Genomic DNA, 17564 nt, shown 5'->3' with positions numbered 1-17564 from the left:
ACACTGCAGGGTTGAAAGCAAGCTCTGAATTAGTAGGGAAGTTATTAAAGGCTCCCCCTGCAGAGATGACTGATGTATGGGGTCTGAGTGGAAAGATTTTGGGTTAATATCACATGGCGGCTTGCAGAAAAGCACCTGTAAAAAGACACTTTATCTGAAGAATTCATGGCCCCAGGCAAACAATATGTGTCACTGAGTCCTGTGCAATAATTCGTCTACAGCCTTTGTCTTTTCTGCTGGTTACAATGTCCTCTTCCCTGGAGGAAGTTACTGCAATTACTAGACACTAAAATGAATGTATTGGGATGTCTTGTGTTTGACAGTAGCAGATTGAATATCCTGCAGTGACAAATCAGCCATGCAGCTCCCTGTACCAGTTGTGTAACAATGTTAAGAGCAGACAGCTCTTTACCACTATTAAAGAAACTCTGCAGTGTAAAAATAAAATGGCTGTGCAAAATAAAAAGTATTGTTGATAGTTAGCGAAAATGTATAAATCTATAAAGAGACTGGAGTAAACTGATGTGTAACATAATAGCCAGAATGCTGTGTCCTCCTTGTTAGTCTGCAACTAGAAAGGGGTCTGATACCTGCTTTGTTTTATAAGATTTCTCTTTTGATGTCCTGATTGAAAACTTTGTCTGTAATCTGTCGCTCAATAAAACTCTGGTTAAACAAAAAAAAAAGGGGGGGGCTACATGGGACATAAGTGTATGAAGCTAATTGACAATACAGCAATTTCAAGAGTTCTGCTAGAGCTAATAATCACTGACTGGTTGTTTCGGGTTACTAGCCAAGTACAATTATGTCCAGTGCTAACAAAAAATTATCCCAACTGACTTTAAAGAAATTAACTGTCTGTCAGGAGACTGTAGCATAATTTCCTTTTCACGTAGTCAGCAAAGGTATTTTTTTCAGGCCACTGCTGCCTACAGATCAGATTCTTACCTAAATGAATCGTTAAACCATTCAGCTTTATTATTGTTATAGGTGAAGCTGAAGGCATTTTGGTCACCCAAAATGTATGTTTTTTGCAGCAATTCTTAAATATACATGAATTAAATGTATTTAATGGTTTTAAAGGAGAAGGAAAGTTAAAATCACCCGGGGGGGGGGGCTTTACAAATATTAGGCAACCCCAGTGATTAAGATTGCTTACTTGATACCCCCGGACCCCCTCCTGTTAGCAGAAAATCGCACCAGCTCTCTGGGTATGTCCAGTGAGTGGTTGTCTTCCTTCCTTCTCCTTTCTCTTTGATCCCAGTCGCCTTGCAATGCACAGTAGAGTCAGTGCAGTGCTCACCTCCATGTACCCCAGGCTGGTATGGTTTTTTGCTAATAGGAGTAAAGTGAGGTAGGTGAATACAATAACTGGGAGGTGCCTTACATTACATACTTTATACAGAATCCATACAGACTAACCCCAGTGTTCAGAAATGCATGCTTTCCTCTGGGTATTGTCAAATCTTACGTTACACCATGGTTTAACTCAGACATTTCTACGATGTCATAACCCGCAAACTATATACATTTCAGGATCTTCAGAAAAAATTTGGTATTACCAATATTCTGTCATACCAATATACTCAGATCCATCATTTCATACAGCAACTAGGTGGTACCCAACTGCCATCTTCAGTATATACAGCTTACTTACTACCCCTTCTGAGAAGGACTTCACCCTAAATAGAGAAATGACTACTCAGACTCAAATACGGGAGCCTGACTCAACTGAAACCAACACCCTCTCCAACAAGCCGACCATAGTCAAGAAAGACCCCCGGACCTAATTATAAACCCAAATATTTGATATCTAATATTTTGTCGGTGCAGATCTTATTTTTATTGTTCCCCCTTTTTCTCACTCATTTCTGTCCCCCATTTCCTCTGAGCCCCTCTCCTCCCTTTTTTCTTACTTCAGCAATCTACCCAACTGGCATTGGAACGCTCCCCATTTGATTCTATTGTCACTACCCGAACTTCCAGAAGAGGTCTCATCTTCAGTATATACAGCTTACTTACTACCCCTTCTGAGAAGGAGTTATGGTAAACATAATTAAATGCTCAGATGGAAAAAAAATTATAGAAAAAGAATTACCAATTACCACATGGAGTAAGCCATTGGGCAACCTTAGGAAAGCCTCAGCCTGTGTTATACACAAGGAAACAAGGAAGGATGTCATAACCCGCAAACTATATACATTTCAGGATCTTCAGAAAAAATTTGGTATTACCAATATTCTGTCATACCAATATACTCAGATCCATCATTTCATACAGCTTACTTACTACCCCTTCTGAGAATAGAGAAATGACTACTCAGACTCAAATACGTGAGCATGACTCAACTGAAACCAACACCCTCTCCAACAAGCCGACCATAGTCAAAAAAGACACGGACCCCCGGACCTAACTATAAACTTAAATATTTGATATCTAATATTTTGTCGGTGCAGATCTTATTTTTATAGTTCCCCCTTTTTCTCACTCATTTCTGTCCCCCATTTCCAATCTGTCCCTCTCCTCCCTTGTTTCTTACTTCAGCAATCTACAGAATTGCGACAATCTGTTTAACTTGTAAAAAAAATATAAATAAATAGTTAAAAAAAAATTCTTGAAATTTTTCATGGCAGGGTCAGTTATATATGTTGATCTATAGAAAGATCAATGATAAATTACTAGAGTCACTGACGTGAGCCTGCACTCCAGCTGAGGTAAGCAATACTCCAAGCTGGGAGGAAGCTCTCAGTGTGGATGGCCATGTTTGGTCACATGCTGCACAAGCCTCCCTGCATACACACGATGAGCATGCTGCGGCACTATGGCTGCCAAAGTTAGGGGCTCCCTCCCAGTGCATAGTGCTTGCTACTACTATACCTTGCATTTACACATTCTTTTTAAGCAAAAGTACATGTTTAATTTTCTAATTATAGTATTGCCTTTCTGGTCATTTTCTGTTAATTTCTACTGGTTGACTAAGATTTCAGATTTCAAGCTAAATTAGTTTTAATTCAAATTTAAGCTAAATCAGCATTATTAATGCATTGGTCTTGATGCCTTTGAGCTGTGCTTAAAATATGATTGGCATAAAGATCAATAATCTGTTTATAGCAACCAGCATTTTTCATCAAGCTGATAGAAGGCATTCTCTACATTATTCTTGCTGACAATAAATACATGATGTGATTATCTACAGCATGAATGTTCAGAAAAAAATGACTCTAGTCTAAAATGTAGTACTCTGCTCACTAGTGTAGTCTCTGTTAATAATATATTTTATTGTTTTGTTTTGCAAAAAGGTGCAAGGAATGTGGACCTACAAAATAAACTGGAGCGTAATCCACTAGAAAGTAAAAGGTACCCAACCCTTTCCATGCTATACTTGTGCCTTGTTGCTGTTATTATTATTAGAACTTTATAGCACCCATTTATGGGTTGAGAAAACAAAACAAATTGTGTATGTATTTACTTGCTGCATAACACAACCAGTTTGGATGCTCCTACTTATGATTTAGCATTGATAGCAATTAAATATGGTTATGTGATATGTGCTATGATGAAAAATAATATAAAAGCTTACTGATAAATACTAAACATTTATTTTCAAGCTTGCAACCAGAAGTGAAATGGTTTCAGAAAGATAAAGCAGTAATCCTGACGATAAAGTTACATGATGTTACAGATCATGCCTGTATGTTTTATGCTTCCAGAGTTGTGTTTAGGTAAGAGCATCTACCAATTTTAACTAAACAAAATAGACTTATGTATTACTCAGTATAAATAAAGAGCAAACTGCATTAAAAACCCAAATCTGCACAATTATTCTGAAGGTTTTCTCATAGCTGTGGTGAAATGCACATGTGCTATTATTAATTTTCATCCCTCATATAACGCAAAAATATTCAGCACCACTATACTGTAATATAGATTATACAGCATTCACCTAATTTGAATTTGAAATACACATATAGGATACCTTATGGGGAAACTTTATCCTGAAAGCCCCCTATTGTAGCAAGGCTATCTACCATAGAGTCTATTTTAATCAAATAATTCTAATTATTTGTAAATGTTTCCCTGTAAAGCTGTCCATACACTGGCAGATATTAGCTGCCGATTTGAGTCCTTTTGAGACCAATTTGGCAGCTTATCTGCCATGTATGAGGCCCCAAAACGGGCCTCCCCTAGCGATATCTGGCTGAAAATCAGCCAGGTGTCAGTCGGCTCATTGATGGGGTCCAATGGTGCCTATGCCCTAGGGTCAAACGATTGAATTAGCCCAATATCAACCAATTTAGATGGGCATATCAGGAGAAGATCCACTCATTTTTCCACCACGCCAAATGAGCAGATCTTAACCTGTATGGCCACCTGTACAGTATCCTTTAGTAGATCCTAACTACGCTGCATAAATCCATAACATATCCTAGAAGATAGTTCTCCGACCAGAATCAAACCAAGAACCCCAGCAGTCCTCAGTAGGAATATTAACCCCTGCGCCATCATATTTCATATTTTCAGTTCTGACAAGTTTAATTTTTCAAATTAGTTTAATGCACTAGCTTGTTCCTATAGCTCATATATGTCAAACACAAGGCCCGGGGGCCAAATCCGGCCCCCCTGGCTGTTTTATGTGGCCCTTGGTGAGTGTGTCTGACCATCCAGCCTGATCATTTTCCTCACATAGTAACTAAGACTAAGGGGTATATTTATCATGCTGTGTAAAAAGTGGAGTGAAGCATTACCAGTAATGTTGCCCAAGGCATCCAATCAGTAATCAGATTTCAATAGTAGCAAAGCATCTATTGGCTGCTATGAGCAACATCACCGGTTATGTCTTACTCCACTTTTTACACATTGTGATAAATATACCCTTTAGTATCTTACTAAGTATATTTATAAAAAATTTGGCCTGCAACTTAGCCTGTGTTTTAGATTTCGGCCCCCTTATGTGATTGAGTTTGACACCCCTGCTATAGCTTAACAATTAAGTGAGCATGTTTTCAGTTTTTTTACTAGCTCGTTAGTCATAGACACACTGCTCTGTGGTCTTTGCTTTTCCATAACAAAACACCAAACCTTACTGCTTTTCTTACATGATCTTCCTATTTATTGGCAGCGCACAATAAGAGAAGTGGCACCTTAGGCAATTTGGAGAATTAGTCACACAGGCATTTTGAAGCTCTATGGGTGGTGGCTAAATTGCCCTCTTTTTCACTTTGGAAATAAAGCACAGCTGGCATTTGGTCTCGCTTTTACATTGTGTATATGTTGTGTAGAGTGTAGTTGTTTCAGTCTTTGCACAGGAAGATAAACTGGGATCAAATGCTATTTGTGGCAGTGTAAAATAGGATATTTGTTGCCAAGTAATAGTTATTTTGTAAGTGCTAGATTAGGGATCCCCAAACTTTTTGACCTGTAAGCCATATTCAAATGTAAAAAGAGCATGAAAGATGTTTATGGGGATACCAAATGGACTGTGATTGGCTATTTGGTAGCCTCTATGTGAACTGAGAGCCTACATTAGGCTCTGTTTGGTAGTACACCAGTTTTTAAGCAACCAAAACTTGTCTCCAAGCCAGAAGAAGACTGGTGGCGTCCACATTTTTTACCTGTTCACCTATACAAGACAGACTGTAAGAGCAGTGCTGGCATTGTGTCACTGTATGTCACCGTATGCACTGCAGTAGAAACTGTTCTCTACTGCAGTGCATACTGAACTCTGCCTGTCCTGTGCTGCCTCTGCCTGCCCTACCCTGCCTGTGGGTGGTGAACTTGGTGAATGGTTTGTTCAGGGAGTTTGTTAGCATTTAGAAATAGTTGTTATAATTAGGGTTCCCTAAGGTGTTTAATTATGTGGATAAAGGGCAGAATAGTTAGAGTTGGAGCACTTAAGAATAAAAGATAAATAAAATCACAACTGTGTGTCAGAAACTAGGCTAAGGTCAAGGCTGACAGAACAAGGAGTTGTTGTTAGGCTGAGCTAAAAATAATAGAGCACAGAAACAGGAATATGTCAGTAAGCAGCCATGGTCAGCTATCAAAGTCCAAGAGTTATATCATGCCATGTTCTGTCTTCTCCTTATTCTGTATTTACTGTAGTTGTTATGCTGGAGGAAAGCACTATGTGGCAGATCTGGAACTTTGTGAGGAGATACTAAACGAAGAATGTGAGTGCTGCATTAAGAATGGAGAACCTGTAATAACATTATTGAAGGCTCAAAACAGACCTTGGAAAAGCCTTCTGAAACAAAAGGTAGTTGTTTTGCAAATTGAATGTTTTATTTTAGATACTGTGAATTATGATTTTGAAATAAGTTTTTGTTACCTTTTTCCCAGCATCCAAATGTGAGTCTTGATTTTGACAAATGGGAAGATTCTGAGGACAGTGATGGTTTTCCTTTTGGTAAGAATTTTTTTTCAGGATCTAATACAATAATTAGGGCAAAGGCTGGGCAGACATCTCCCCCCAGAAGAAGATTAGAAAAATGTGGCCATGTTGTTGTAGCTAATGACACACCTAATTCTGATGAAACTGATTTAGTCACTTAAAACTGCTTATTTTAAATTCATTGAAAGTTTCTCTACAGACTGTCAAGTGTCAGAAGTAGTTCTGATGTAAACAGAAAGTATAAAGATGGATAGCAGACACACAGTCCAGACAATTGGAACAGCAGGAGATGAAGCGGAGCAGCTGTGATGTACGATACCCATGTATGATAGTTATTGGTTGGTTCAGGAAATGGCAGGGTGCATTAGCACAGTGAGTTTTCAAGCCATGAGGATCCCTAAACTGACAAATATCGATCATACATGGATATCATTTGGGATTGGTAGAGATCCATGTACAAGTATTTTCATTCATTTTTATTTTAACAGTCATTAAAACCTGTAGGAAATTTTGCATGCACCTAGAAGAAAAAGTAATAACACGTTATTTGTATCAGCACATTATAAGTCTGATGTGCCAAGAGCACTGTATAATGGCTAGCCTTAAGGCTGAAATGATATCCCATGCTTTTTATAATAGTTGTACCGAAGAAAATGTTACATATCTTAATGAGAACAGCAGTAGATAACCCAATGAAGGGTAAGAAGGTAGGCATTTAATAGTCATATGTATGTGTGTATTCTTAAACTATTAATAAACCGAAATTTATAATCTCTTTAGTCATGTAAATCTTTAATGCTACATATGTTGGGAATTTTTTTCAGAAATAAAACACAATTCTAATTTTTGTTTTTTCTAGTCTCCGGAAAGCCCAAGTGTCTTTACAAAGTTGTAAGTGAAGAAGTTGAATCTTCGGAATACAGTGAATCTGACACTGAATCTGATTAGCATTAGTCTTTCCCCGCTTCATTCCCTGCTTTAAAACAACCAACACCATGAAAAGACAAATACAGATTATTTAACACCTTTACTTGTTACCTGTCTATGAAACATAATTGTTCTTGCTTCTGCAGTTAAAGGGGCAGTTTATTTTCATTTTTTTGAACTATTTGCCTTTCTCTTCTGCCACTTTCCAGCTTTCAAATGAAGGTCACTGACCCCGGCAGCCAAAAACTATGGGCCTGTGAGACTGCAATTTTAATGTTGTTGTTACTTTTTATTACGTATCTTCATATTCAGCCCCTCTACTATTCATATATCAGTTACTCTCCTAAGCCACTCCCTAGTAGCTAAGGCAAATTGGACCCTAGCAATGAGATAAGTGCTGAAATTCCAAACTGGATAGCCACGGAAGAAAAAATAAATTAATTCAAAAACTACCAATAATAAAAAATGAAGACCAATTGCAAATTGTCTCAGAATATCACTCTACATTATACTAAAAGTTTACTCAAAGGTGAAGAACCCCTTTAACTTTGCTACTTTGGACCTAATTAAATGGTTATGTGGTGCAGTTTCAGTGTAAACTATTAAACTTAAAGCTGACAGTTATGTGTGATAGTAATTTAAAGTAGTACAGCCACCATTATGTGGCAGATCAGAAACATCCTCCCTCTTCCCTTCAAAAAGGTAAATGCTTACCTAAGAATGCTGATTTTTTTTTAAAAAAAAAATATAAATACTTTTTTTTTTTTTTTTAAACATACAATTTCTGACTGTTTTTGTTTTTAGCAACCAAATATTTTCAGCATGCAATTTAGAGAGCTGTGGAGATTAGCTTTCTATTTATTTGTATGTTGTGCTTATTTGGCAAAATAATTCAAAGAAAATGTAGGAGAGAAGTATAACATAATTAGAAGGACTTAATTAAGTTATTGCAACTTGTGAGTTAAATTTAACAAGTGTTCTTTGAGAAATATGCTACTACTGATTTTCAGTATTATTGGCATATTAGTGATCCATATTTCTGACTAGCACCTCGGAAACCTTACACAGATATCATTAACATAAACAACAAGAGAAGTGGCTCCCAGATTGAAAGGGAAAAGGGTGGGTACAAAGTTGTAAATGAAAGGGTTGATATCAGAAGGAAGTCTCATTCGAAGGGACACTGTCATCAATATTTTTTTTTTCCGGTATGTCAGTTTTAAAAAAGAATAAATAACCTTGGGAAGAAAACTTGCATTTGAAAAATATATCGGTTTATACTTGAATTGAGTATTTTCAGCCCTGTAATGCTTTGTTACTGAGATTCTAGCTGGAGTATTCTGTGACAGTGGTCAGGAATATTGCTTGAAATCAGTTGTTAATGCAAGAAAATGCTACCTTTCTGCCAAGGAATGTTGTATTGTTACTTTCTAAACTTGCGTGTAAATGCCAAAATGAGTTGTTTGTATTTGCTAAAAAACTTTACATTTATGATGCACAGTAAAACCTATTTATATCACTGTTGCCAAAACATTGGAACCTTTGCACTTTTTTCAAATAACTCACAAATGATTCTTAAATACATTGGTCTACTGGAACATACGTTTAACAAACTGAATTCACAAAAACAGATTTCTGCAATTCCTTGTTTCACTAGTAAGTACATTGTTATTCTGTTCTGAAATTATAATTTCACTGTCAATGACACAAACTAAATTTCACACCTAGACCTAATATTTGATAGTGCACAGTTTGGAAAGAATAACTGCAATCAAGCATTTCCTACAGCAAAAAATAATTTACAGTGGCTTGCAAAAGTATTCGGCCCCCTTGAACTTTTCCACATTTTGTCACATTACAGCCACAAACATGAATCAATTTTATTGGAATTCCACGTGAAAGACCAATACAAAGTGGTGTACACGTGAGAAGTGGATCGAAAATCATACATGATTCCAAACATTTTTTACAAATAAATAACTGCAAAGTGGGGTGTGCGTAATTATTCAGCCCCCTGAGTCAATACTTTGTAGAACCACCTTTTGCTGCAATTACAGCTGCCAGTCTTTTAGGGTATGTCTCTACCAGCTTTGCACATCTAGAGACTGAAATCCTTGCCCATTCTAATTTGCAAAACAGCTCCAGCTCAGTCAGATTAGATGGACAGCGTTTGTGAACAGCAGTTTTCAGATCTTGCCACAGATTCTCGATTGGATTTAGATCTGGACTTTGACTGGGCCATTCTAACACATGGATATGTTTTGTTTTAAACCATTCCATTGTTGCCCTGGCTTTATGTTTAGGGTCGTTGTCCTGCTGGAAGGTGAACCTCCGCCCCAGTCTCAAGTCTTTTGCAGAGGTTTTGCAAGAGGTTTTCTTCCAAGATTGCCCTGTATTTGGCTCCATCCATCTTCCCATCAACTCTGACCAGCTTCCCTGTCCCTGCTGAAGAGAAGCACCCCCAGAGCATGATGCTGCCACCACCATATTTGACAGTGGGGGTGGTGTGTTCAGAGTGATATGCAGTGTTAGTTTTTTTTTGCAGTGCACGACTAATAGTTGTCCTATGGACAGATTCCCCCACCTGAGCTGTAGATCTCTGGAGCTCGTCCAGAGTCACCATGGGCCTCTTGGCTGCATTTCTGATCAGCGCTCTCCTTGTTCGGCCTGTGAGTTTAGGTGGACAGCCTTGTCTTGGTAGGTTTACAGTTGTGCCATACTCCTTCCATTTCTGAATGATCGCTTGAACAGTGCTCCGTGGGATGTTCAAGGCTTTGGAAATCTTTTTGTAGCCTAAGCCTGCTTTAAATTTCTCAATAACTTTATCCCTGACCTGTCTGGTGTGTTCTTTTGACTTCATGGTGTTGTTGCTCCCAATATTCTCTTAGACAACCTCTGAGGCCGTCACAGAGCAGCTGTATTTGTACTGACATTAGATTACACACAGGTGCACTCTATTTAGTCATTAGCACTCATCAGGCAATGTCTATGGGCAACTGACTGCACTCAGACCAAAGGGGGCTGAATAATTACGCACACCCCACTTTGCAGTTATTTATTTGTAAAAAATGTTTTGAATCATGTATGATTTTCGTTCCACTTCTCATGTGTACACCACTTTGTATTGGTCTTTCACGTGGAATTCCAATAAAATTGATTCATGTTTGTGGCTGTAATGTGACAAAATGTGGAAAAGTTCAAGGGGGCCGAATACTTTTGCAAGCCACTGTATATGTCACTGGTGACTGGTGTTTTTTTGCAAACTACACCACTTTCCCATATTTGAAGGATGCCTTCTCCCTATTGCAGTTTTCACATCTTTCCATAAATGTTCAGTGGAATATAGGTTTGGACAGTCCAGTGTTTTGTCTATAACCATTTCTGGGTGGTTTTTAAAGTGTACTTAGGTTTGCTGTTGTGCTGGAGATCTGCAACAGAGACCTGGCTTTTTGACAGTGGGTTATGGTTCTTTTACCAAAAGTCAAACAATCATTCTCTGCAATACTTGACCAGCTTTTCTCTTGGGTCCCTGTATAGATAGACGCCATGATCCTAAGACTTCTTGATAACACTGCATAAGGTGGACACAGGAATGTTAAAGGGAATTTTCACATTTAGACAGTAGTCCAAATTTACAGCCCCTGTCAAAAAAATTATTTTTGTAATTCATCTTTATTATTTTAATGTTTCATTTGAAGCTACAGACAATATAAGCTGAATATCAATGTTGATAAATCTCTCTCTGCAGGGGATCGACGACCCCAGGAAGTACAGGAAACCAAATTATTAAAGTCACACTGCAGTGGCTCTGAGCATCCCTTTATTGCTTCATTTGCATATCTTCATCAGTATCAGCAACGCTGGTCTGTGGCTTTAAAACTAAGCATTTCAAATAATAATGAAGATTTACAAAAATGTTTTTCCTGACAGGAAAGGTATAATATCCCCTTTTAGGCCTTTGAAGCTAGTTTTTGCCTTGAGATTGTCTGTGCTTTTTTTTCTCACCTCTCGCTTTTTCTTTATTTCACACGTGAATACCATAGCATTGTAATTTTCAACAAACTTCTGGTAAAACTGGTGCATAATTTAAAAAAAAATAAGTGTGGCTATATTTTTTGGTCAAGATTATACAGCTGAATTCAGAAGTTTTGGCAACACCTAAATTGAGTTGATTTTGTGGAAAGTTAACTACTTTGCAAATAGCAATGTACATTTTATTTCACAACTTTAAAACATAGGAACAAAGAAATTAGTATATGCGGCATTTGCAAAAAACTGGTGAGTATTAACACGCGTTTGGTACAGATTACAGCTTGTAAATGCCTTTTGTATCTAGCATAGGCTTTCACTCCTTGTAGGGATTTTTGTCCACACTTTCAGATCACTTTTAATACCCAGATTTTATTGGTCCATTTTGCATGTTAACATCTATCCTCAGATTTTCAATGATCAGTTTTGTTTTTGTTACACAAAAATTGTGACTTTTTCATTTTGTCGTACAAAATCCAGCATAAAAAGAAACAAAAACCACGAAGCAAAGACAGATCTTCCTATTACATAGAGTTGAAAAAAGAGTCCATCAAGTTCAACCCTTCCAACTGAACCCAGCACACACAACCTATACTTACTTATCTATACACTCACATATATAAACTATATATACAACCACTAATACTAAATTTAGATTTTAGTAGCACTTAGATAGTAGCCTTGGATACTATGCTTGTTCAAGAACTCATCCAGGCCCCTCTTAAAGGCATTAACAGAATCTGCCATTACCACATCTCTAGGAAGGGCATTCCCCAACCTCACTGCCCTCACCTCACCGTGAAAAACCACCTACGCTGCTTCAAATGGAAGCTCCGTTCCTCCAATCTAAAGGGGTGGCCTCTGGTATGCACTCCCTATATGTCTAGTTGTAAAAAGGACATCTGCCATTGACTTCTACATCTCAACAGGTTTTAGATGGCATATTTCTCCATTTGGTTTTGTTGCATAATAGCATCAAAAATATTTTTTTTTTTCCCTCAACTAAATCTGGTTTCGGTGTAAAAAAAAAAAAACCTGAACCAAAAAAGTCAAGCATTAGTAAATGCCCCCTTAATGAAACCGCACATGCTGGTCTTGATATCATTGCTACCCAGCTAGTAGGAATTGTAGGCAAATTTGGTTTTATAGCAACAGATAACTCTTACTTTCCTATAATTTGGTACTTTTAAGGATCACTTGCCACTTCAGAGTGGTAACTTTGATTTTACTGCTTGTTCTTAAAGGAAAACTGTACCACTCAGAATGAATACTTAACCAGCAGGTAGTTTCACATTATCGGCCCATTTAAAGAATCCTATCAAACTGGAATCTTTACATTAGCAAATTTTGCCCTTTTACGTCCTTTCACTTGAGCCACCATTTAGTGATGGGCTGTGTGCTCCCTCAGAGATCACATGAGCAGAAAAAATTCAACTACAGGAAGTAGTGTGGGAGTAAAAGGCAGAATTCTGTCCATTCATTGGCTGATGTGATCTAAGCTTGTTTGTGCAGTGTTGTCTGGTTTGTTATATCCCTAAGGGCATAACTATGGATCTCCAGGCCCCCATCATTTCGCCAACTGCTACATTATAGCAATGGATCCCCCACCATTTAGCATGAAAGTGGAAAGGAAACAGGGAGTGCAGCTTGTGCTTAGGGGAAGACAAAGGAGTTTTGATTCCCCTGTTGTGTTGCACTTTTTAAATTAAGAATAAAAATGATTGTGTGATATAAGCCTAATGTTAGTTCTGAGATGACAACTCTTGATTTGCACAGGTCAAACACACCAGTGGTCAGCAATGCTCAGTATGGTTCTGTAGTTTAATACATTGTTGAATCAAAATGGGTCAAAGGATATGAAGGCAAATACAGGTTTGTATTTTAATAATTGGGTTTTGCTTATATTATTATTTCATGTTACTTATTGTATTATTATTGCAGATACCCCTTTCTGGCCAGAGCAGTGGGGGGAAAGGAGAATATATTTATGCAGTTTCTTTTTTTTACAATTACATTTCCTAGTAGTAATTTTCCTAGTAATAGTAGATTCCTCCTTATTTGTAAGATATATGAACCTGGCCAAATAATACAAAAATCTAACATCATCTTATGGTGTAGAAACTCTAATGCTGGTGCATGTATGGTGCTTTAATTTTACCTTTTTCAGAGTAGAGAAGGAAAAATACAAAGGGTAGAAAAATTTAGTTTTTAATTCAAAAGTTGAACTCCATTTCATTACAAGCACTCTTTATATAGCACATGTTGAGTGTGAGTGTTGGGGCTCTTCACTCTTGATGAATTTCTGTTATAAAGCATTACAGGGCAATCACAACGACCCTCCCACCAAAAAAAATCTTTCCTCACTATAACTTAACTACTGACTAAGGCTGATGCCAGACGTGGCGTAGGGCTGATATTTTCGGCAAGCGGAAAAACACTTGGCGAAAATACAGCCCTACGCCTGCTACTTGTGCCTGCACCCGAATGAATGAGATACGCTCGGGTGCAGGCACAGACTTTGCATTATCTCGCGTTTTTATGCGTATATCGGCTACATGTGCCTGTACCCGAGCGTATCTCATTCATTCGGGTGCAGGCACAAGTAGCAGGCGTAGGGCTGTATTTTCGCCAAGCGTTTTTCCGCTTGCCGAAAATATCAGCCCTACTCCACATCTGGCATCAGCCTAAGGGGTAGATTGATGAAAATGTAACAATATAGCTTACCATGATAAATTCAGCCACTTGCTGATTTTTAGAAGCATATTTTTAAAATGGGGAACTCTAAACTTTCGCCCATTTGATAAATACACTAAAAATCCAAGAGGAATGAATAAAGAGTTGGTGAATTTTTTTGTGTTGAGCTCTATTTTTACATTTTCTCACCCTAAATCTTGCTGTCGAGCCCTCTTGAATTGTTTTATGTTGATGAAAGTGTTGTTCTTTACATGTATATTTGTTCTAAACTTAATTATCTATGTGACCGCAAAAAGGAGTAAATTGAATCTGATGTCTCTATAAAAGTATTTCCTTTTGTTAAAATAGATATACGGTAAAGAATTAAAGGATATCCCTTTTTTGCTGTAGATTTAATTGTGAATATGATTTGAGTTCACCAAATGTCATAACCTGTAATGGATTTCTGATGTAGTTACATGTCAGATGGTTTGTTAGAATTGTGGTTACATGTAAACAATGTCATTTTATTGCTTTTGTTTTAAGTTCTCCTTTTGTTTTGGCTCATAAATCAGCTCAATGTAAATATTACAAAAAATAAATTGACTCCGAAATTAAAATATTTCTTGTTTGCTTTTCTTATAAAATGGCAACTTAACAATTACTTTGAAAGCCATTTATTAATTACAAATATTCAATATACAGAACACTTATCAATGCTTAGATTTGATTACCTAGTAGCAATGAAGGTTCCAAAAAATATTGAGTGTGTCATATTTAATCATTTGTTTAGCACAAGTACAAATTCTCAACATCCTCAATGATTAGATGTTTTGGAGGATCCCTACTCTTTTATGGACTATGGGTGGTAGTTATTTTCAGAGACATTTGACTTTATTTAAAAAAAAAAATAAAAAAAAAAGCAGGGCGGCAAAGTGGAAAATGAAGTTCAATGTTGAAGTGCAAAGTTAAGCACACAAGTTATACACTAAATTGTAGTTTGTTGGGGGGATCCTTAATGGAGAAGGATCTGGGGATTCTTGTAGAGAACAAGTTGTCTAATTCCAGGCAGTGTCATTCTGTGGCTACTAAAGCAAATAAAGTGCTGTCTTGTATAAAAAGGGCATTGACTCAGGGGATGAAAACATAATTTTGCCTCTTTATAGGTCCCTGGTAAGGCCTCACCTTGAGTATGCAGAGCAGTTTTGGGCTCCAGTCCTTAAGAGGGATATTAATGAGCTGGAGAGAGTGCAGAGACGTGCAACTAAACTGGTTAAGGGGATTTAAGCTATGAGGTTAGGCTGTCGAGGTTGGGGTTGTTTTCTCCGGAGAAATAATACTTGTAATAGGACATGATTATGCTTCCCTAGTACATTAAAGGACATTGTAGAGAGATTGTGGGGGATCTTTGTTCTCATATTATGTCCTTAAAACTGGTGCTTAGACTTACTAATTAAAATTTAAGGATATTAAAAATTACATTGAAGTTCCATGACCTATATAAAAGGCCTTGTGCCTTTAGGTGTCATGGATGGGTTGTTAACAATGCAAAAAAAGTCTGTAGCTTACTTTGCACACTGTGTTCTGCATTGTGTAACTTGCCATAGGCGACCTCCACCTGCCCCCTAAGTTTTGTATCATTCAGACTCAAGTTGAGGATCACAGGACACAGTTGTGTAGTTAAGCCTGACCATGCATTGCAGTACGGCTTCATAATAGTTAAGGCATCAAAGTTCCTTCTAGGGTTGCCACCAGGTCCGTAAATGATGCTTGATGCCAATGTTATTAATAGGGAAAAAAGGTAAAAATATAGGAAGGCCGGTATTATTTTCCAAGGTGGCAATCCTAGTTCCTTCTAAGCTGTGTGCCCATGGGCAGATACAAATTTTGTGACCAGCATACAAAGTATTTTGTGTAAAAGCACATAATATTGTACTTATTCCAGCGCAGCCACTCTGAACACTAAATAGGCATATGCCTTCTCTACTCATCCCTTTAAATTTAAAAGTATATGTATCTATAGTTGAAACTTTCCTACAGTTAGGTCCATAAATATTTGGACAGAGACAACTTTTTTCTAATTTTGGTTCTGTACATTACCACAATGAAGTTTAAATGAAACAACTCAGATGCAGCTGAAGTGCAGACTTTCAGCTTTAATTCAGTGGGGTGAACAAAACGATTGCATAAAAATAGGCCACTAACGCATTTTTTGTAACACAAAATTCGAGGGCTCAAAAGTAATTAGACAATTGACTAAAAGGCTATTTCATGGGCAAGTGTTGGCAAGTTTGTCGTTACGTTATCAATTAAGCAGATAAAAGGCCAGGAGTTGATTTGAGGTGTGGTGCTTGCATGTGGAAGATTTTGCTGTGAACAGACAACATTGCGGTCAAAGGAGCTCTCCATGCAGGTGAATGAAGCCATCCTTAAGCTGCGAAAACAGAAAAAACCCATCCAAGAAATTGCTACAATATTAGGAGTGGCAAAATCTACAGTTTGGTACATCCCGAGAAAGAAAGCAAGCACTGGTGAACTCAGCAATGCAAAAAGACCTGTACGTCCACAGAAAACAACAATGGTGGATGATCGTAGAATCATTTCCATGGTGAAGCGAATCCCCCTTCACAACAGTCAACCAGGTGAACACTCTCCAGGGGGTAGGCGTATCGATATCCAAGTCTACCAGAAAGAGAAGACTGCATGGAAGTAAATACAGGGTGCACTACAAGGTGCAAGCCTCTCATAAGCCTCAAAAATAGAAAGGCTAGATTGGACTTTGCTAAAGAGCATCTAAAAAAGCCAGCACAGTTCTGGAAAAACATTCTTTGGACAGATGAAACCAAGATCAAATTATACCAGAATGATGGCAAGAAAAAGTATGGAAGGCATGGAGCAGCTCATTATCCAAAGCATACTTCATCATCTGTAAAACACGGTGGAGGCAGTGTGATGGCTTGGACGTGCATGGCTGCCAGTGGCGCTGAGACACTATTATTTATTGATAATGTGACACAAGACAGCAGACAAGCAGCCGAATGAATTCTGAGATGTTCAGAGACATAGGGGCTGATTTACTAAGACACGATTTCGAATCCGAATTGGAAAAATTCAGATTGGAAACAAACATTTTGCGATTTTTTCGTATTTTTTGCGATTTTTTCGGCGGCTTTACGATTTTTGCGTAAAAACGCGAGTTTTTCGGCGTCTTTACGATTTTTGCGTAAAAACGCGAGTTTTTCGTAGCCATTACGAAAGTTGCGCAGTCGCGATTTTTTCGTAGCGTTAACACTTGCGCGCAAAGTCGCGCCTTTTTCGTAGCGTTAAAACTTAAAAGGCGCGACATTTCGCGCAAGTTTTAACGCTACGAAAAAATCGTGACTTTGCGCAACTTTCGGAATGGCTACGAAAAACTCGCGTTTTTACGCAAAAATCGTAAAGACGCCGAAAAACTCGCGTTTTTACACAAAAATCGTAAAGATGCCGAAAAAAAACGCAAAATTACCGATCATTAAGAAAAAAACGCAATCGGACGCATTCGGCC

The 17564-nt window shown here is 37.8% G+C and overlaps 1 protein-coding gene across 3 annotated transcripts in view; it reads left to right on the top strand.

Moving 5' to 3' along the window:
- The window catches only part of tdrd12 (tudor domain containing 12), a 68575-nt gene extending 60344 nt beyond the window's left edge, over positions 1–8231 (top strand). For all 3 annotated transcript variants that reach the window (XM_018093101.2, XM_012961356.3, XM_031900806.1), the window contains exons 27-31: positions 3300–3357; positions 3609–3722; positions 6103–6256; positions 6340–6406; positions 7251–8231. In XM_018093101.2, the coding sequence (XP_017948590.2) occupies positions 3300–3357; positions 3609–3722; positions 6103–6256; positions 6340–6406; positions 7251–7339 (482 nt within the window). In that variant the 3' untranslated portion in view covers positions 7340–8231. The remainder of the gene's footprint in view (positions 1–3299; positions 3358–3608; positions 3723–6102; positions 6257–6339; positions 6407–7250) is intronic.
- The last annotated feature ends 9333 nt before the right edge of the window (positions 8232–17564 follow it).

Source organism: Xenopus tropicalis, chromosome 4, assembly GCF_000004195.4.
Source record: "Xenopus tropicalis strain Nigerian chromosome 4, UCB_Xtro_10.0, whole genome shotgun sequence".
NCBI classification, from domain to species: Eukaryota; Metazoa; Chordata; class Amphibia; order Anura; family Pipidae; genus Xenopus; species Xenopus tropicalis.
This window is presented reverse-complemented; position numbering and strand designations above follow the sequence as displayed.